At 50.6% G+C, this 19,831-nt stretch overlaps 6 protein-coding genes across 6 annotated transcripts; 3 read left to right on the plus strand and 3 right to left on the minus strand.

Moving 5' to 3' along the window:
• Nucleotides 1-23: 23 nt before the first annotated feature.
• On the plus strand, nucleotides 24-1,084 carry GUITHDRAFT_154339 (hypothetical protein). Its single transcript, XM_005826596.1, has 4 exons — nucleotides 24-256; nucleotides 307-414; nucleotides 657-1,007; nucleotides 1,057-1,084. Exons 1-3 carry the CDS (start codon nucleotides 59-61, stop codon nucleotides 747-749), a joined length of 399 nt encoding a protein of 132 aa, XP_005826653.1. The 5' UTR covers nucleotides 24-58; the 3' UTR covers nucleotides 750-1,007; nucleotides 1,057-1,084.
• Nucleotides 1,085-3,123: 2,039 nt separating this feature from the next.
• On the minus strand, nucleotides 3,124-4,015 carry GUITHDRAFT_154338 (hypothetical protein). Its single transcript, XM_005826597.1, has 3 exons — nucleotides 3,340-4,015; nucleotides 3,196-3,286; nucleotides 3,124-3,147 (listed from the first exon to the last, which is right to left on the minus strand). The coding sequence occupies exon 1, from the start codon at nucleotides 3,847-3,849 to the stop codon at nucleotides 3,625-3,627; it is 225 nt and encodes a 74-aa protein (XP_005826654.1). The 5' UTR covers nucleotides 3,850-4,015; the 3' UTR covers nucleotides 3,124-3,147; nucleotides 3,196-3,286; nucleotides 3,340-3,624.
• A 2,739-nt stretch (nucleotides 4,016-6,754) lies between these two features.
• GUITHDRAFT_88999 (hypothetical protein) lies at nucleotides 6,755-9,323 on the plus strand (the record flags this gene model as incomplete). The annotated part of the gene is made up of 6 exons (XM_005826598.1): nucleotides 6,755-6,799; nucleotides 6,846-6,899; nucleotides 6,950-7,165; nucleotides 7,203-8,884; nucleotides 8,933-9,058; nucleotides 9,117-9,323. 6 exons carry the CDS (start codon nucleotides 6,755-6,757, stop codon nucleotides 9,202-9,204), a joined length of 2,211 nt encoding a protein of 736 aa, XP_005826655.1. The 3' UTR covers nucleotides 9,205-9,323.
• A 522-nt stretch (nucleotides 9,324-9,845) lies between these two features.
• Nucleotides 9,846-11,468, minus strand: GUITHDRAFT_154341 (hypothetical protein; the record flags this gene model as incomplete). Its single annotated transcript, XM_005826599.1, has 11 exons — nucleotides 11,420-11,468; nucleotides 11,276-11,370; nucleotides 11,041-11,175; nucleotides 10,863-10,941; nucleotides 10,654-10,811; nucleotides 10,515-10,605; nucleotides 10,403-10,463; nucleotides 10,263-10,350; nucleotides 10,169-10,216; nucleotides 10,039-10,116; nucleotides 9,846-9,948 (listed from the first exon to the last, which is right to left on the minus strand). Coding segments are annotated over exons 1-11 (913 nt in total), but the record flags the coding sequence as incomplete, so codon positions are not given.
• A 1,259-nt stretch (nucleotides 11,469-12,727) lies between these two features.
• On the minus strand, nucleotides 12,728-13,693 carry GUITHDRAFT_114173 (hypothetical protein; the record flags this gene model as incomplete). Its single annotated transcript, XM_005826600.1, has 7 exons — nucleotides 12,728-12,808; nucleotides 12,971-13,112; nucleotides 13,170-13,219; nucleotides 13,271-13,328; nucleotides 13,377-13,474; nucleotides 13,530-13,571; nucleotides 13,619-13,693. 7 exons carry the CDS (start codon nucleotides 13,691-13,693, stop codon nucleotides 12,728-12,730), a joined length of 546 nt encoding a protein of 181 aa, XP_005826657.1.
• Nucleotides 13,694-14,199: 506 nt separating this feature from the next.
• GUITHDRAFT_143268 (hypothetical protein) lies at nucleotides 14,200-19,505 on the plus strand (the record flags this gene model as incomplete). The annotated part of the gene is made up of 17 exons (XM_005826601.1): nucleotides 14,200-15,806; nucleotides 15,857-15,911; nucleotides 15,961-16,067; nucleotides 16,131-16,245; nucleotides 16,324-16,733; nucleotides 16,767-16,816; nucleotides 17,074-17,413; nucleotides 17,520-17,566; nucleotides 17,615-17,752; nucleotides 17,816-17,932; nucleotides 17,974-18,020; nucleotides 18,070-18,105; nucleotides 18,157-18,667; nucleotides 18,807-18,938; nucleotides 18,984-19,023; nucleotides 19,266-19,307; nucleotides 19,349-19,505. 17 exons carry the CDS (start codon nucleotides 14,200-14,202, stop codon nucleotides 19,503-19,505), a joined length of 3,951 nt encoding a protein of 1,316 aa, XP_005826658.1.
• Nucleotides 19,506-19,831: the final 326 nt, after the last annotated feature.

Below are 19,831 nucleotides of genomic sequence, written 5' to 3' on the forward strand. Positions count from 1 at the left end.
GCAGGAGGGATAAACAGGTCATAGTTTGAGCAATCTACATATATACATACATATATACATGTTCACATGCTACATCACTAGCTCAGCGAGCAGCTGCTATGAAGCCCCTCTCCAGCGCCCTCCTCTCAGCGCAAACTTTGCGGCTGCTCTTGGCAATGTCCTTGTTGGGCGTCAGGCACTGAGGAAGAGGCTCCCGCCGGCTGCCGGGCTGACGATCGTCGGAGGAGGTCACTTGCTCCGAGGAGCGGCTCCGAGCCTGTCCACCACCATCACACGAGTCCTACTCCATCAGCCTCGCGCGCCTACCGGTGCCGACAACTCGTCATCCTGCGATCTCAGGACCCGCCCCTTGGAACGAGACCTTCTCGGAGAGCATCTGCTCAGCACGTTCTTCCCGTGCGCATCTTCCAGACGCTGTGGGGGAGAGTCAGAGGGAGAGTCAGACGCAGGAGAGCGGGGGGGATTGGAGGAGGGAGGAGTGAAAGTGAGCGAGGAGAAATCTTTCTGTCTGCCGTCGCTGCAGAACGAAGACGATTGACCGTCATGTCCAAACTTGACAGCAAAGATACTTTCGGTACTTATGGAGCCGCACGAGCCACAAAAGAGACTCGGCGGTTCTTGGAAGCACCAACAAGGGTTGAAGGAGTGAAGAATACCTTGAGCAAGCGAATCCCGTCCTCTACCGATGCTCGACCGTTTTTAGCTTCAAGGGCATAAATCTGGAATGCGTCCCCAAAGAGTCTTGTTGAGGGGGGGGACCTGCAATTCTTGCTCATCTTGTCCAAGACCTGAGAGGTGTTTCAAAAAATCTCAAGTATTGAGGCAGGAGAAACCTTCTCGCACTCTTTCAGTGAGGCTTGATTGTGAGCGGCCGATGCTGAGGCGACTTGAAAGAACCCCTTGTAAAGTGCAGGATGGTGTGATATTCCTAGCTCTTGAGCTTGTTCGATGAGTTTTTCAGCATCAGGAACTGTTGCAAACCCCCATGCTGCAGAGTAAACGTGAACCTGTAAAAAAATGTCAGATGGGTCGCACATTACGCTGCCGAAAGATCACCTGCATCGCAAGGATAAAGGTTTCAAGATCTGGAGAAAGATACAAAGCCCTCATCCTGTCGATAATTCTGTGCGCATCTTTGCTGCTACTCTGGCCGTAACGACTGGAAGATACTGCAATCTTCATAATCATCTTGAGTTCATCTTCACCTGGATTTGGCATTGATCAAGAGGATGAGTGAAATAGGGTATATCAAAATAACCTTCACAGATTCCATCATTTCTCATGTTCTGTACGACCATGTATGCTTGCGCAACAGAAGACCTTCCCATGCTCGCCAGTCCAGCTATAACCCCGAGCTGCAAGCGGTAGATTCCAGCATCTTTGCCAATACCCTCCTGTTTCATTCGTTCCAAGACCCTCTCTACATGGGTCATGTTTGAGCTACCATGGTAAGAAGCTCCTTCAATCAACTGGTAGCAAACCGTTAGACTTGTTGGCTTTTTCAGATGCCATAAACCTACCTCCAACAACTTGTAGAAAGTCATGTAGGTGGGAGTGATCCCAGCTTCCATCATTCGATTTAGAACCGCAAAACCATCGTCTGCACATGCATGTCCTGCACGAGCAGCACCCGCTTGTGCATGCATCATAGAATTGTACATAATAATATCATAGATGCTTCTTTCGATCAGTGTCCGATTGCTTGATCTTCTCTGGAAGAGGTCGTCAAAGTTTCGTTGCATCTCTTTCAACATTTCCCCTAGTTTGAATCGTTGGACTTCATCCAAAGGTTCAGCTGAAATCTCATCTGCTTGTTTTTGGCCCTCTTTCTCCATTCTCCGCGATTCTATTTCACGATGGTCTAAGGCAAGTTGAGCGTTCTCTTCTATGCTTTGAACAGTATCATTCACTTCTTCAGTGTCTGCAAAGCCTTGATGAGTGATCGAAAGTTGATTTCTTCTCATCGAGAGGAAGGTTTTCTTCATCGATTCTTTATCTGGTTGTGACTGAATCTGATTTGAACCCGATCCACGTTTGGACCCCTGCAAAACAAAGTTCATCACAGACCGGTACGCAACTTAGAAAACCAAACTCACATTCGAAATCAGCCATCTCATTTCTTTCTTCAGACGATTTTGAACGAGGTGGCCTCTACCACCATTCACAACTGCCAGAAGATTGTTTGCCGGAGCAAGATTGTCGTCTCCAAGCACTTCATCATGCTCCGACAGATTCTCTGCGTGACTGACATCTTCCTCAAGTTCGTTCAGATAGTATTGATCGAACGGAAGTGGCAAATGCTCTGCCTCTTTGTGAAGATCGACGTCGCCTCGTGGACTCACACTGCTGGCTGGAAATTCAATCCTGAAATTCTGGTTTTGATAACTGTTTCCACTTGCTAACTGCATGGGCTGATCCAGTATCAAGTCAGGCACACCAGCAGGGTATCCGGTGCTGTATTGTGGTTCTTCGGGCAGTGATAGGTAAGATCGTGGAGATTCGTTCAAACTGCAATGAAATCAAAGTGAATCCTGATGATATGAAAGATAATTGTTAATCTCACTTTTCTGCGTATACGGTTGAGTGAGTGATATCTGAATGTTCGAATGCTGCAGGCGGATTTCGGTTGTAAGGGTCGTCGAAAAAATCGTTCTGGAAGGACATGTCAAAACAGAAGCCCCTTCTTCGAACGGTGAAAGGATAAAGAAGTACCTTACGAATATCATCATTCTGAGTGTGACTTGTTTGCATGCCTGCTTGCTGCACAGGGCATCGGTTGTAAACTGTCATTTGAGTTGCATCCGTTGGAAATTTCGACTGAAAAAGGCGTTCAGTCTTGCTTTGTGATCAGGTCATGATCACGCAGCTTACATTCAGGTCGCGTGATACATCTTCCTCTCCAGTCCTGTGATGAATCAAAATCAGGGCTGTATTGATCGGAATTCACGCTATCAGATCGCACCTGCTCCTTTGAGGATACCGTCCTCTGTGTCTCAGTGCTTCCAGTTTCGATATCAGCGTCCAACGCTCATCTACATTGTCATGACCTGTTGCATGATATTGTGAATGACCCTTCTTTGACCATCTTTCTTGTACCGTACTCCAACGGATTGCCTAAATTACCTCCAATTGCAGATCCAGTGAAACCATTGCCACCTTCCAAGGGTAAAACATGAGTGCTGTGATCTGGTCTTCATGCACAACAAATCACCCAGATCAGGTATGGAATTGCCTTGAAGATTATGCGAACCAGGATCATTCATATCTTGGACGAAAGAATCATAACCTACACAAGTCGATCAATCGTTGAGGCACAAGCAACTATCGCGCGACCCTCACCATTCCCAGGTGTATCATCGCATCCAGGCATGCCGAATTGTTGGAACTGAGGCATGTTGTACAATGAAGGATCAAAGTCTGGAGGAAATGCTGAAGGTGATGTTGGCGATGTCGAAGAACTTTGGTGCTCCGGCATCAGGATATGGGCCAGCGAACCTTGCTCAGGAGGGGGTTGAAAAGAGAAATGGTTGTTGCCACTTGGAGGCCAGTATGAAGGAGGATACTGAGAATGCACGCATCGTTCAGATGTGGGAGCTCTGGGAAATCCAGACGCGAAATCTCCCATCATCTCTGTACAACCGCAGGGTTGGCACGCAACGATGATCGCGAGCGAGTAAAGCACTGCCGAAGCCCTCCGCCAGGTGTTCGAGACCGACAGTCCTCCTCGTCCATCCTCTCTGAGCATCGAGATCCATTCACCTCGACGCCGAGAGGTCCTCTGTCCCCTTGCGCACATCCCAGCCCCTTGAGTTTCATGGCATGCTCTTTCGCTCGAACTTTGAGACGCATCTCTTCGTCGACCTGGTGGCTCAACGGATGGCAACAGTTCCTTCCAGACGGAGGGGCTGAGCTTCATGTTGACTTGAAATCCCTTGTAAGCCTCTGCTAGCTCGCTACCTCTCCTCCTCCTCCTCCTCCTTGCTCATCCCTGCCTCAATCACTGCATGCATCTCGTCATTCACTCTCCACGCCCCACCAAGCGCAGCAACCACCCCAATTCTGAGAGTGTTTCAAAACAACCATATACACCCCTTATATTGATGGAAAAATTAGATACACTTTCAATAATTGAATGAAAAAGCTATATTATAAAATTTTAGTTAAGTATTGATATACTTCATCACCCCAGTCACAATATCTAATCTACCTGCCCCCTAATGATAGAGTTCTATCGGCGTTCGATTCACAGGGCTTCATTCACTCCAAAATTAGTTGGCGATGAGGTACCCCTAGACTTCCCTTTCTTCTTAGGAAGAGGCAGGTAAGATAGGGGTGATGACCCCTCAAATACCTTTTTTGAAAACGCCAATTCCTTGCCTGCCATCTCGTTCCAAAAGCACAACGCTTCACAAACTGATGATGAATGGAGGGTAAAGCAGGGGTAGTTTTACAGAGAAGGGTAGGGGTGATATAAATGGACCAACTTGTAGCCAGGGCCAGGGGCGTAGCATCAAAAGGTAGGTGGTAAGGAGGGATTGGAGGGGTGCCAATATTCCATAGGTACTTGTTGGGTAGGGTGGGGGTAGGGTGGGGTTGGTAGCAAGCCAGAAAGAGACCGTTACTTTGAACCGGGAAGACCGTTATGATTTACCGTTATGTGACGGTTTCAGAACGCATTGGGCAAAGGGGACGATGTATCGAACGTTACCATTGTTTTGTAACGGTTATTTGAATTTTTTTGCCCGTTAACAACTTCATCAGAGGGAGGGTAGGGTGGTGGTAGAAGTGAATCAAAGGACCCCTCCTGTGATAAAGTGTCAACAGTGCACAGACCCATTCTTCCCTAGAGGGAGAGGGGGGTGGGGGTACAGGCAGGGATGGGTCGCAGGTGTTGTGTGGAGGGTTGGATGTCTACAACGAAGGGGTAGGTGGTTAACCCCTGCCCGTTCAAATACCCCCGGTTTTCCCGGAGAAGGAGGGGTGGTCGATACCTTGATTCTACCCGCCATGTTACATGGCTATGCGAACGTAAGACGCGTGCATGCATCCCTTGGAGCTCGTGTCCTTGTACATGCTGCTTCTGTCTCCTCCTCTTTCAAGTTTCATCCTCCTCTCCGTTCAGTCTACCTTTCCTCTGCACTTGATGCCATCATGAACCTCGCAATCATGACCTAGGATCCATGCTTCCGAACTCGTGGATGGTTGCTTGAAGTCATCTAGATGCTGCTGATCTTGTCCTTCTGATGTCCTCTGGCTTCCATCATCACCAACCACATGCTCGCAGAGTCATCCCATGGGGATCCAGCAGAATCAAGGTCCTTACGGCATCATGCCGAGGTCTGCGCCGCAAGGTCAAGGCCGCCAAGGGCAACCAAGCTCAAGTCTAGGAAGAAGCGGCAGCCCAGCACCTGCCGCTGATCCCGGACCTTCATCCCAGCAGACCTCGTCCCGCATTTCCAAGAGGTCCTATGACATTGATATCGGTGGATGTGATAAAGGATGCGGGTTGTGGGTACCGATGTTGTTTGGATGTCGATGGCTGAACGCGGAATGTGAATCTCATAGGAACAGTTCTGACGTGAACTTGCAGCAACTCTCAATTCATCAAGATGGTCGGTCAGAACATTCCAGACATTTGGAGACAGGGTGTTCACTTCAACCTCAACGACAACAACTTGTTCTCCGTGAATGAGGTTGGGCCCAGGCGTTGCGGATGGATGCATGACTGAGTGTCAGGTCGTGGTGGTCTCAAGAAGCAATGGAGCGAAAACCTTTGGAATCGTTGAGAGGGTTCACAACGTAGCTCTCAGTGGAGTATGCCATTATCTCTTTGTGATCGACAATCAATGGCAGGACGGATCGGTCGACGTGAAGGTCGCTGAAGGGAATGAAAATGTTGGACCGCAGTATCATCGAAAGGCTCAATCGAAGGTCACCACCATCCTCTGTTATCTCTATTCTTTATGAAGAATCATCAATAGGCCTATGGCAAGATTGTGGACAATGTCAATCGGCTGGTTCTTCTCAAGGGAATCGCAAAAATTGAATTTACTGAGCAAGCGACAGCGGTCATCAATAATTCAGTAAGAAGTAGAGCATGATTGAATCCTTCATGACCAGATGTTTCAGGTCATGATGGCTTGTGATCGAGGGGCATATGAAGTCGAACCAGTGCATGTTGCTTGCGCTCTGTTCTCTACAAATGAGAAGGGGGGTATCATATCTCAAATTGTAAGTTTGACAAAACGAAACCGATTCGTTGTGAAGGCTTACTCGTGTATAGATCAAAAAGCTTGGAACTGAACCAACTGTCGTTGTCAACGCACTGTAATCACAATGTTTATATCAATTTCAAAACAGGGTTTGAAAAATATCACAGGCAAAAACTCTTGAGAGACCGCTCAGAAAATGCCTCGATGCCCATGCCGTTACCTGCAAGCCGTTCTCTGCTTCAGCTTCTATACAAGTCACAGACTAATGATTCAACCGAAGGAAAAAACATATCCGTCGACGAGGTGGATTTTTCTTTCCTGTTGCGTGCCTTACTATCCGATTTCAGCTCCTTCTTTCGTTGGTTTCAGATCCTCAGATCAAAATGGCTTTGGAAATTGTCAATCTGACGGAACAGTCCGTGAGAGATGCCGTCGATGCAATTCGTGATTATTTCTGAGCTTCAAGCATGCATGCCTGCTGACGCAAGCGATGTGCAGGCAACATCAAACTTAACCTGGGTGAAGATGTCGATGGCCAAGAGATGCCAGAGACGCTGTCACAATATGCCGTCGACCTTGTCCAGAAGGTATCATATCACAGCTACCCTCTCTCAGAGTTTGAACGGTTTGAAGGCTATCGATGGAAAGCTTGATCCCGTTGTCGGCAGAGATGAAGAAATCCAAAGGGTGCGTGTGGCAGTGTCCGAGGATACAATTGATTTGTGACGTGTCATCAGACGATTAGAGTTCTGTCAAGGAGGACTAAAAACAATCCTGCACTTATCGGAGAGCCTGGAGTGGGCAAGACAGCGATTGTGGAGGGTCTTGCACAAAGGATTGTAGCAGGCGATGTGCCAAAAGTTTTGCAGAAATGCAGGATCATGTGTCTTGATATGGGGTCTCTTATTGCAGGAGCCAAATATCAGGGACAGTTTGAAGAACGCTTGAAGGATGTGTTGAAAGAGATTGGAGAAGCAGAAGGCAGGCAAGATTATTTCAAATTTTGCAATCTTTTTTGCTGATTTCTCTCGCAGGATTATTTTATTCATTGACGAAATTCATCTTGTCCTTGGCGCCGGAAGATCTAGCGACGGCGGAATGGACGCAGCGAATTTGCTTAAACCCATGCTTGCAAGAGGAGAGTTGAGGTGTATTGGAACAACCACGTTGGCAGAATACCGGAAATACATCGAGAGAGATTCTGCTTTCGAAAGAAGGTTTCAGCAAGTGTTGGTTGGAGAACCGTCGCTTGCCGATAGCGTGAGCATTCTTCGCGGCATCAAGTCGCGATATGAAGAGTACCATGGAGTCAGAATTGCTGATTCAGCTTTGGCGACGGCTGTCGATCTGTCCAACAAGTATATCACTGGTCGTTTCTTGCCTGACAAGGCAATTGACTTGATGGACGAAGCTTGTGCCAATGTGAGAGTTCAGCTGGACTCTCAACCTGAGGTGATGGACCAGCTGATTCGAAAAATCAAGCGTCTCGACCTGGAGGCAGCAATGTTGGAAAAAGAAGATGACGCACAGAGTAGGGTCAGACTTGGCGAGGTTCTGTCGGCTCGTGTACAAGCCCTTGAAGAGGAGGCCACGTTGCGAATCAGAGTGCAGGTGCAGAAGGAAAGAATTCAGAGGCTCTCGTTCTTGAAAAAGGAGATTGAGAATGCCAAGAAACACATCAAGATGTACGAACACGCGGGATTGTCAAACCAGGAAGACCATCTGAAGAGGATCTCTGAAATCAAATTCTCTGAGCTTCCTAGCCTAGAATCTGAGTATGAGACGCTCGTGAAACAGAACGAAGGCGAGCAGTCCCTCTTCATCGAAGTTGTAACGCCGGAACAAATTGCTGAGGTTGTCAGCCGGTGGACTGGAATTCCTGTACATAGATTAACGCAATCAGAAAAGGACAAGATATTGGGCCTGCCTGATAGGTTGAAGGCGATGGTGATTGGTCAGGAGAAGCCTGTAGAGGCCATTGCAAACGCAATCATTAGGAGCAGAGCAGGGCTCGGAAATTCTGAAAGACCCACGGGCTGTTTCCTCATGCTCGGCCCGTCCGGAGTTGGCAAGACTGAGACTGCGAGGGCCCTCGCGCGTGAACTGTTCAACGACGAGAAAATGATGGTGAGGATTGACATGTCAGAGTTCCTTGAAGCCCACTCGGTCTATCGTCTGATAGGAGCTCCTCCTGGCTACGTCGGATATGACCAGGGAGGGCAACTGACTGAGTCCGTAAGGAGGAGACCCTACACTGTCATCCTCTGTGATGAGGTAGAGAAGGCGCACCCGCAGGTGTGGAACATTCTGCTCCAGGTCATGGACGACGGGAGATTGACGGACGGGCAAGGAAGGCTTGTCAACTTCAAGAATGCTGTAGTGATTCTTACCAGCAACGTCGGAGCTCAAGAACTGCTAGAGGGAATGCAACCTGAAGGGATCCCACCCAAAGTTCACAACCTTGTGCTCGACAAACTCAAGAAAGTCTTTCCACCAGAATTTCTCAACCGCCTTGACGAAGTGGCGCTCTATGAACCACTGACGATGGACAAGATGGCCAACATCCTGAGGCTACAAATGGCCAAGTACAATGAAGTCTTCGCTTCCAAGAGGATGGAGGTATCGATCGACGACGCGGCTTCAGATTTCATCGTCAAGCGCTCTTATGTGCCGTGAGTTTCGGTTCACCCGTAAGGTCTGGTTGTTAATGGAACTGACAGGTCTCTTGGGGCTCGCCCGCTGAAGCGAGTGGTGGAGCGGTGGATCATGACCTCGCTCTCAAAGTTGTTGTTCCAAGGCGTCATCACAGAAAACTCCAAGACGACCATCACGGCTGTAGATGGCAGGTACGTCTCAAAGACTTGTGCACTAGTTAACGATGAGCAGTGAGTGAGTGAACAACAGGCTCGGATATCGCGTTGTGAATGCTACGGGAGGGATCTCACTACACCTTGAATCCAACTCCAGCACGGACTGGTCTGATTCGCAATAAGTTCTATCTGATTCGCAATATGTTCTATCAGGACACAGCAGGGCTGCTGCTCAGTCGTAATGTAACTCTGCACATGCGCCCTGCCAGATTTTTTCAATGAAGTCAAACAGGAAGAGTAGAAATTACGTGGTGGGGAAAAAGAGTTGCACAAGCCCAAAGTCTCGGCAGCCCCTGGAACTTGAAGAACGTCCCGACGTGCTTGCCGTTCTTGAATGTCCGGATCAGAGTCCTTGTCTGACCTCCGTCGTTGGTTCTCTCCACAAGGAATCCGACTCTATCCTCGTTGCCGAAACCCGGAAGGGGCCGCGAGTGACCTGAAGCCCGATTGTCAGCAGAGAGAGAGAGAGAGAGAGAGAGAGAGAGAGAGAGAGAGAGAGAGAGAGAGAGAGAGAGAGAGAGAGAGCTCGTGATGGTTTCTAGCCAGCAGGACCTGAGGGTTTGGTCTCGGAACCGTAGCCCACAGCCGATATCCCATCGAGGCTGATGGCTGCCATCAAAGTTCAGCTGCAGACACAGAGCTCTTTATCCCTACTCTTATCCCACTGCCTCCTCGCAAACTCTGCCCAAGAAACTTCGCCCTGCTCCAGGTTGAAGCTGCCGCGTCATCATCGTCACTGCCAACTGCTGCACCGTATGAGCACCTGTCGTTCAACGCCCAGATGTCCACGCGTGATCGCTCATTCCACTCCCACGTTCCTTCCCAGCAATCAAAACTCTCGCCGCAAACTCCGAGGTAAAACCCCCCCTGATGCGAAATTGATTACAGTTTTCCTCCTCCTCCCTCGTCTCATGCCGTGACATCTCATCTGGTGTTCATCACTCGTCGCTCATCACCTGCAAGCACGCTCCCTTGTGTTGACCCGGAATGCTGATAGACAACTCGAAGAAATGCTCCCCGATGTCGAGAGGGATCTGAGAGTCGCACAAGCTGCTCAACTCATCTTTCTTCGCTCATCAGCAGTACCTCAGCTTCTGATCTGACTGACATCGACTTGCCCTGGCTCACCTTGTTCTTGCGGAGGCTCAGTAGAATCAGAACCCCAAGGGACAGATCAGACCTCGAACGCTGCTCTCAGCAGGTTTGACGAGAGCTTCAGCCCAGGGCCGACAAACTCTCTCGACCAGCAAGTGTAGAAGCCGTCGAAGCTGCTCGAGAGGCAGACGTCAGGTGAGGATGACGACTGACGAGCTAGTCTTCCCAGCAACATCGTGATCATCGTCGGGTCTTGAAGAAGGCACATGCCGAGCAGAGATCTGAGCTGAAGAGACCATCAGAGGAAGTGACATCCTTGTCATTCCCAGCTCCTCACCTGACGAGCCTGGATGGTAGAGAGTGACGAAGGCAAACAGGTCCACGTCCCTCGGCAGCTCGCGGAAGGCTGGCCGTTCATCGACTAACTCCTTTGGCGTCCCAGTGAGCCTCTCGTTCGCTTCCTCAGCAACTCTCACCTGGTCTCTGTAGAACCACAACTTGCCCTTGGAGCTGTCCACACAAAACCCCACCACTGAGCCGCTTCCAACGGCGCTGCCGCTCACCCAAACATCTGCCTGCTTCTTGTGCGGGCTGAGCAACTCAGCTCTGCCCTGAGTATCCCCTCGTGATGATCCTGCCGCCTCCTCCTTACCATCTCGCTCAACTTCCTTCCTCTATGCCTCACCAGAATCGCTCTCCGACCTCATGGCCCAGCAGAACTCCTTGCGGTAATCCTTCCACCACACTCCATCCCAGTTGTCAACCTTGAAGGAGTGAGTCAGCGGCCCGCGAACTCCTCCTGCCTCCCCCTACCTCCCCCTGCCTCCCCCTGCCTCCCCCTGCCTCCCCCTGCCTCCTCCTGCCTCGTCTGTGCAGATTCCGAGCCAGTAGAACCCGCCCATCATCGAGCCGACGTGCTTGCCCGGCCTCTTGACGGTCATCTCGAAGTAGTACATGCCGTCAGGAGGGATCGGCTGTGCTGTCCTGACAGAGCCGACCTGAGAGGAAGAGGTGAGGAGCTGGAGGAGATACAAGGAGCTGGAGGAGATACAAGGAGCTGGAGGAGATACAAGGAGCTGGAGGGAAAGAAGAGGAGACCTGGAAGAAATCCGTCCGAATGGCCGACGTGCCCAACCGATCGATCTTGATGCCATGAGCAACATGATTCTCCGACCAACGGAAATCTACTTTCTCTGACGAGACATCAAGGGATGGACAAAGCAGGGGAAGCGCTGCAGGTACCGATCTCAGTCATCCCACAGCCGATGAGACATGCTGTTTCTGCTTGACTGCAGCAGAATGTTAAGAGAAGAGCTGAGGACAGGTGGACCCAGTAGGATTGCACAAGGTGCAGGAGGAGCAGGGGCAGGGGCAGGAGCAGGAGCAGGAGCAGGAGCAGGAGCAGGAGCAGGGGCAAGGGCAGGGGCAGGAGCAGGAGCAGGAGCAGGAGCAGGAGAGCAGGAGCAGGAGCAGGAGCAGGGGCAGGGGCAGGGGCAGGGGCAGGGGCAGGGGCAGGGGCAGGAGCAGGAGCAGGAGAGCAGGAGCAGGAGCAGGAGCAGGAGCAGGAGCAGGAGCAGGAGCAGGAGCAGGAGCAGGAGCAGGAACCAGGTCTGAGTGCCTACGGGGAAATGGTCCTGCGCGCAGTTAAGTGAAGGTATCAGTTAAGTTTGTGGGACAGCAATCAGGAGGATTAGGTTTGGTTCTCGCTGTCTTTTCTCTTCTCGCCGTATCGCCTGTGCGACAGCCTCCTCGACTCTCCTGATTGTCCTGGTACTGATCTTTAACTTAACTTTGAGTAACAGAGGAAGCCTACCGGGCTTGCGGCCGGCCCGGCCCGGGCCCCGGGGGCCCGGGGGCGCCGGGGACTCTGAGGTAATGAGTCCGATCACTGCTTGAAGCATACATGACTGGTCACTGAGCGGCTCCAGTGAGATACAGGACAGTGTCTTTACTTGACTTTGAGTAAACTTTTACTCAAAGTTAAGTTAAAATCAGTACGAGGACAATAAGGAGAGTCGAGGAGGCTTGACCCTGACACTGTCGCACAGGCCAAACGGCGAGAAGAGAAAAGACAGCGAGAACCAAACCTAATCCTGCCGACTGCTGTCCAAACTAGTCTCTATCAAATGGGAGACAGAGGCCCGGTTTGTCAGATAGCATGCAAACTACTTCAATGAAGCTGCTTCTATCAGAGCACCGTGTTCTCAGCTAACCGTAGTAACTGCACTTGGCTGTGCCTGGCTGGCTACGTCCGATCTGAACGGTTCTCGTGTTGGGAAGCTCCCTGCATCACCTGCGGGGCTGGGAGAAGTGCGATCAAAATACATGGTCATACTCTCATCTCATGGTTGAAAACATGATTCTCGATCGAACAATTATGATATCTGCTACTGCCGCATTTTATCGGGTCCCACCCGACTGATTTACTCTTTTCGTTCCACAATAGTTCCACATTAGAACTCCGAGCGTACGGTTACAGCTGTTGTTTCACCGCCAACCATCACTTGTTCACTGGTCACGCGTGATGTCTTCGGCAATCCTCTACTGCCTCTACAGATGAATAAATTTCTGCTGCTCCTTCTCGGTGCCTTGCTTCAGCATCCCTGCACGATTCGATTTCGAGTTTGAGTCCTATGAGGAAACCAATCAGACAAACAGGAGGAGGACAGGATTAACACCAGCTCATCCTTCCAGGAAGAGATGTCATCGCCGAAGATGATGCTGGAACGAACAGGTGGTCAGTGAGAGCCAAGGTTGGGAGAGGTGTTGAGACTTTCTCAAGCAGCGGAATACTGTGAGGAGATCGTCGAGGCATGGGATGAGCGTTGAGAACCCGAGCAGCATTTCTTTCTCCGACTTGGTTATGATGGCCAGGTAGTAGGTCACAGTAGCGTATCCTATCCCTTCGTTGATGATCACATCTTCAATGCGCGATCTGCATTAGAGCTCTCAGAGTCCTCATAGCACAGAACAGCACGAATCTCCTCCCCACCTCTCCACAAAGAAGAATTCCTCCTTCCCCGAGTAATACCGTCTTCGCACCTTTCACCACACATCAGCGCTTACGGTCAACCAAACACCTGACAAGAACACCTGGATTCCCAAGTCGTGGACTACCAGCAGGGACTCCCGTTCCATCATCTGGCGGCGACTGGTAGAGGTACGTGAACGTTGAGTCCAACTCAACAACAGAAAGTACCGATACAGGATGAAGAGCACTAGGCTCAGCCATTGCAGCAGGAACAATCCGACCGAGCAATCAAGGATGTACTTGACTGCGAGGGAAGCAAACCCTATCTACACGCATCTTGTGTAAGCAGCTCGCAAGCATTGCTACTGCACATGTTCATACCTTCAGCGTTGTGATGGAGAAACTCAAGAATGTGATCGGTTGCTGGTGATCTGGATCAGCATGTCTTGGCACATCTTAGAACAGCAAACCTTGGGTGAAACCGAGTGGAATTCAACGATGCCTTCAGCATGGTGCTCCACCGTCAACGAGGGGATTTCCTTCATCTCACAGGATCCATAGAGGAGATCTGAACTTTGCCCTCTTTTTCTCCCTCTGTGTGTGATTCCTTTCCCTTCTTCTCCTCTCCTCTCCTCTCCTCTCCTCTCCTCTCCTCTCCTCTCCTCTCCTCTCCTCTCCTCTCCTCTCCTCTTCTCTCACTCCATTCTGCCTCGTTCCTGTTTTCACTTCATTGCCTTTCCTTCATCCCGCCCCCCGTTCTTCTGTTGACTAGGAGTATTTCACTGCCCCCAAAATAAACCATATTATATACTGAGGCGAGCTTCATTGTAGAGGAAAAGCGAAACATCGTCACTGTCAAGATCGGACCCTCCATGTCGACCATGAGCGCTGAGGAGGAGAGGCAGGAGGAGGAGGAAGAAGGAGGGAGGGCAGAACATGGGGACAGAGGAGAGGAAGATGAGAGTATCATGAAGATGGTGTTGACAACAAGAGCCTCCCCATCATGATAAGATAGCGGCAAAGACGGGGGCGGGGGCTCCGGCTGCCACCCATGCTGCTGCACTTGCTGCTTCTGTTGCTATTGACGGAGGGAGATGGTTGGGTGCAAGTTGCAGCACCCGAGCAGTCAGAGCTGATCCGTAGCCTGCCTTTTCTGGTGCGACTTCGGCTCGAAGATGACGTGCACGGGTATCAACTGATCCTGGACGACGACATTGCTTTTGAGGGCATGTCGCAAGGAGAGGATGTGGAGCACTTGGTGCTGCTGGGCAGGGGCGAGACGGAGCAGAAGAAGCTCTTGACATCAGGGCATCACAGTTTGAACGTTGTTGGTTTCGACAGCCATCAGAACAAGATCGGAGAAGTCGAGATTCCTTTCAGAACTCTATTCTCGTCGAAGCCTCCTATCGAGGTCCATGGAGTTCGTTCTGTGGTGATCATGGGAAACTTCAACATGTGGTCTTCTTCTAGCATGCAGGCCATCACAAACATGCCCTCCTCGCTCCATGCCGACGCCCTGCAGGACCTTGGTCTTGACGTTTATCGGATCGAAGAGACCGAAAACAACCATGATATTGCCCGGATAGCTGTAGAGATTCATCTACCGGACCTCTTCCTCTACATTCCCTCACAAGGTCTTCTAGACCAGGGGTACGGGAACCTAGACCAAGTGTGGGAGACATGCAGGAAGTTTGGAATCCCGTCAGTCGTACTTATCAGGGGTCAACCAGCACTCTTGGAGTTGCAAGGAGACAGTGAGTTGTGGAGCAGCGACTATGTCGTGTCCTCTGACGCAAGCGGATGGCTGGCCAAGATCAGAGGAAGAGCTCGACATGTCCTGCTCGCAGGCGCTGCTGCCGAGCGAGCAAGCGAGCACGACGGTCTACCGCGTTCTCTTCCCAGTTGTCCTCTTACTCACCTCCTCTACGACGTCGTCGTCCCAGGCATGAACTCGCGCAAGGAGCATGTGCACATCAGGAATCAGCTTGTTCGCGTGCTCCGTGACCGTCTCCCCGACTTGCGGATCAGGCATGAGGTTGCTGGTGTAGATGGTGAGACTTTGGGTGAAGCGTTGCGTTGCTCAAAGCTCGTTCTGCTCCTATCGCCTTGCTCGCCCTTCTACCGCGGCTGCTCAACAGAAGGATACTGGGACGAAAACGTGTTCAACGTGATTGCTCAAGGTGGTTTGGTGTTTCATAACAAGGTCCAAGGACGCCGGCCAAGAATGAATGCAAGTGTAAGGGAATCGGAAGGGAATGTATCGAGTCTCGGGCACGACCTCGAAGACGGCCGCCATGTTGTACTTTATGACTTGAAAAATTCTGAGGATTTGGTGCAGAAGATAAGATACTATGTAGAGAACAAGACATCACGAGAGTTCATGAGAAGGAGAGCGTATTGGTTCGTGATGCAACGCCATACTCTCAAGACCAGAATGGAGGAAATGCTGGGGCATATTCAAAGTTTGGAGGCAGAAACAGACAGTTGGAATATGAATACCAATGCTCTAACTCCAAACTCAACAGAAGAATCAGCAATCAATGAGTCTTTGCCAATCTTGCAGCTGTCGTACCGACAGATCAAACATGAAATTATGTTTCTAAATGCGACCAGGTTTTCTCACTACACAACCAACCACGACCTGTTCTTTATCAAACAGTGAGTAGATTTGTCATGGTACAATCTTACTCATGTCTGGTGCTTACCAGTCCTCCTATTGCCGAGGTCGAAGCTATCCAGACTCGACCGAATTGTTTAGAGGAGGTAAGTGAAGTATGTCAGGCTAATTTGACCACTGAGACCTTCGCATTAGGATGAAGAATCGTTGTTGAGATCCACTTTGGGATATCACTTGCAGACACCAACAAATCCGTCAACCCTTGAAACCCACACGGTCATCGTTCCAAACGTTACAGTCAGGTGAACTGCTGTAAATACATCATGTCTTCGAAACTGCTGCTGTTTTCTGACGTGTGTCTTCAGCTTTGCCAGTCACCTTTGTTCCGACGAGGGGGAGATGCTATCTCTATTTGCCTATCAATCCACGAAAGAATCACTTCTGATCTGCAAGCAGATCAACCAAGCAAACATTGTCCAGGTCCTACTCCAGCCCTTGTAGTTTAGTACCCTGATTGATGCTTGACCCTGTGCTGTTCATGTCCTGACATGTTCCAAGGTCCAGAGAGCGCTTCTTGTTCCTGTGTATGCCAGCAATACCTGGCAACACTTCTTGCAAGATTTTCTCCCTGCATTCATGCACGGAATCGAGTTCCTCTCCAGATACTATGACAACAAGGAGACTTGTCAAGCCTTTGCGCTTCTAGAGTCTCGGCTGCCGAGCAATATCTATCCCATCCTCGACTTCATCATCGAAAATGACAAGCTGCAGTGGAAAACTGAGTGCACTTTCGAGCTCGACACGCTCTGCCTGTCAAACTTTGATCACAACCGTTGGAGGCACCCGTCTTACAGACTATGCTCAAGTTACCTTCGAGCTAGTCTGTTGTTCATACCATCTCCCGACCTTGATTTCGGAAAGTACATGTACGGTCTCTATCGCTTCAATGGTAATGAAAACCCTCAAGGGTCAGGTTTTCCGGTGTGTAATGTTTCCACCAGGCAAACTTTCGTTGGCTCGAAATCTTTTACTTGGATCGATTTTGAACATGGTAAGAAGATATCCTATCATTTGAATGCCCTTTCTTCTAGCCAGCGTTCCTCTCTCCCTCCTCCCCTCGGTGATTTCCATAGGTCTGACCAATCCTATTCCTTCAGCATGCAATTTCAAGACAACGTGGATGGTCATATCAATGGATTTGTTCCAAGGGGAACCAGAACTGTTCGTTGGAGAGCATCTATGGCGGGACTGAAGTCAAGAATGGAGGAGGGAGTTTGTTGAGAGTTGTTGTTTTCTCTCGGCGTACAGATCAGAATCTCTGCAAGTGGAACCTTGCTCCGCGCACTGACAACCATCAGTACGGGGAGGTCAATGGGGAGAGAGGGAAGATAGTCAAAGGTTACCAGCCTTCTGGCTCAGAAATCATCCCTCGTTGTTTGCTCAACGAGGAGCAAGTTGTCAGGACAGTTCGAAACTTCCTGGAGAGGGCGAAGATGGCGGGAGTTCTTCCTACGAGGGACTTCAGCATCGCTCGCATCCTCTCTTCAAACGCTCCTCCCCTCCTCGAGATTGCCCAGATGGTCGCTGACTCCAGCTTCATCATCGCCCCTCATGGAGGAAGCTGCTACAACGCGCTGTTTGCGAGGAGGTGACATGATGTGAATGTTTGTCTTGACTCGCCCTAACGCGAGTCGAAGGGGAACTGTCTTTATTGAAATCGTCCCAACTCTTGGAGATGTACACTCTGTCTTCAGGTTCCTGTCTCCCCTCGGGCTCAGAGTCTGGTTGCTTGCTGTCCCCGGTAAGACTTTGACGCTTCTTGTCCATCTTAGCTGACGTGAGCTGGAAGGAGGTACCCATTTCCCATCGCCTTCTCATCCTTTCGTGGTCGATCCCGTCAAAGTTGTCAAAGTTTTGTCGGCGGAGCTGCGGACGGGAAATAGAGGTCTTGACAGCATGATAGCATCTGTCTCCTGCAACCTGTCAAGTGCGTCAACGGTCGAGGACGGTCATCAGACTGTTTTCATTCTCGATGAATCCGCTGCTGCAGTTCAAGTTGAAATCTCTGTTGCCATGAGACTCTTTCGAGATCTGCAACTTTATGCAGAGATCAACTCCTCCTACGCTGGTTGCATCCTGTCGCTGGAAGTGGACGGGGTCGTCGTAGGTGACTTGGAACATCTGCTTCTCGCCCTCAACCTCCCGCAGATCAAAGGAGCTGGCGATCAGCGAACAACAGAGTGGTTGTCTTCCAGGTGAAAGCGTTGTATGACAGAGCTCTTGTCAACGTTGTCTTGTGCTCAGGTGTCTCTCATCAAGGATCGAAATCCAACCTCCAAGGTTGCTTGTGACCTCTGAACTTGTCAACATGCTGGGCTGAAGTGTTTGCAGATTCGCATATTCGAGTCTGATCCCGGGGAAATGCGTCACCACCTCTCTACAGCAGGTCTGACTCTTACATGGCCCAGCAACCAAATCCTCCACACAGAGAGACTCAGGGTCCTTGCTCGTTGCCCCTTCCCATCCCACATGATGGAGCGCGAGGGGGAGGGAGAAGTGCTGCGAGTGATAGAGCCTCTTGGTACCCATCAGCTGGCTATCACAGACACCATCTTGAGGTGCAGCTTGCTAGTCCGGATGCCTTCTCCAAGGAACAGCTCTTGGTCCTTCCGGATCTCGATCTCTTCCTCCTCGTCGCTGAAAGGGGAGGATGAAGAGAAGGAGGAGCGGGAGCAGGATCTTCTACCGTGGGTTACTGTCAACTTAGAGCACATGGCTCTCGAGTCAGTGTGTCTCCAAGCTCAACTCCAGCTGGAGGATGACGCGAGTCGCGTCCTCAACTTCACATTGTTCGATCCCGCCTCGGCAATTTCATCGTCAGTCACTCGGGAAGTTTTCAGAGGTGAACCCTTGCCGATCTCCTCTCCTCTCCTCTCCTCTCCTCTCCTCTCCTCTCCTCTCCACTCCTCTCCTGTCCACTCCTCTCCTCTCCTCTAGCCTCCGCTCCCTTCCCCTCTTTTCCTCACTCTCTTCACATCCAGGCTGTCCCTCGTGTCCTCCTGGAACGTTCTTCGAAGACGACGACGATCTTCCCCTCCCTCCTCGCAGATGTCGGCAGAAGCTCGTGTACGTCTGCAAGGGAGGCTGCGGAGGGATGGGAGATCGGATGATAGGTTGATCTCCTAGTCAAGCACGCGCTTCTTACTGTTGTGATACAGGCATGCTCAACGTCTACCTGCTCTCCGTGGTTCTCAACAGGTACCAACTCCCCTGAACCTTCAACCACCACCTCCTTCTCCTCTACCACCACCACCACCACCACCACCACCACCATCATCATCATCATCATCATCATCATCATCATGATCGTCGTCGTCGTCGTCGTCATCATCATCATCATCATCGTCGTCATCATCATCATCATCATCATCATCATCATCATCATCATCATCATCGTCATGCTACTTCTCCTATTCCTTTCTAACCTTCAATGTTGTCAGATGTTTTCGCATTCACAGTATCCACCCGGACTACCTCGAGAGGTTCTTTCGACCGCCTTTCCCACCATCTTACATGCCTTCAGATGGCTCGTCCCCAACGACTACGACTGGCGGGTTGACCCGGACGCTCCATACGACGTCCTCCTGTCCTGGGTCAACAGAGTCCCAGAGGACGAAGAGATTGAGCTTGTTGAAGGTGGCGGGAGGGAGCAGAAGGTGGGAGGAGCTGAGAGCTTGTGAGCAGCGTTGAACTTGACTTCCATCGGTATCATGACGAACGTCAACATGTTTGCTGCTATCAAGGTGGAGCAACATCAACGTCACTCCCTCACTCTCACTACTTCACCCCCCACAGGGTCGATACCCAGGGACTAGATTCATCAACTGGAATCAGAAAGCATGGTTTGGGCCGTTCTACAGAAAGTAAAACGCTCTCCATGTCACCTCGACTGGGCCTGACGGGAGAACTGCAGGATGTTCGCGCTAGGAGAAGAATCTTTGAAAGTCTTCGATTCCATGATGCAACATTGGAATCACGATGTGCGATCGCACTCGCTCCTCTCCTC

Source organism: Guillardia theta, assembly GCF_000315625.1.
Source record: "Guillardia theta CCMP2712 unplaced genomic scaffold GUITHscaffold_73, whole genome shotgun sequence".
Classification (NCBI taxonomy): Eukaryota; class Cryptophyceae; order Pyrenomonadales; family Geminigeraceae; genus Guillardia; species Guillardia theta.

Bases quoted from the DNA above. Each gene is read 5' to 3' on its own strand.
- GUITHDRAFT_154339 (XM_005826596.1), top strand. From the start codon at position 59: ATGTTCACATGCTACATCACTAGCTCAGCGAGCAGCTGCTATGAAGCC. The intron at 257-306 runs CTGTCCACCACC...TCGCGCGCCTAC, and splicing joins TCCGAGGAGCGGCTCCGAGC to CGGTGCCGACAACTCGTCAT. The intron at 415-656 runs CTGTGGGGGAGA...AGTGAAGAATAC, and splicing joins CCGTGCGCATCTTCCAGACG to CTTGAGCAAGCGAATCCCGT.
- GUITHDRAFT_154338 (XM_005826597.1), bottom strand. From the start codon at position 3,849: ATGCGTCTCAAAGTTCGAGCGAAAGAGCATGCCATGAAACTCAAGGGG.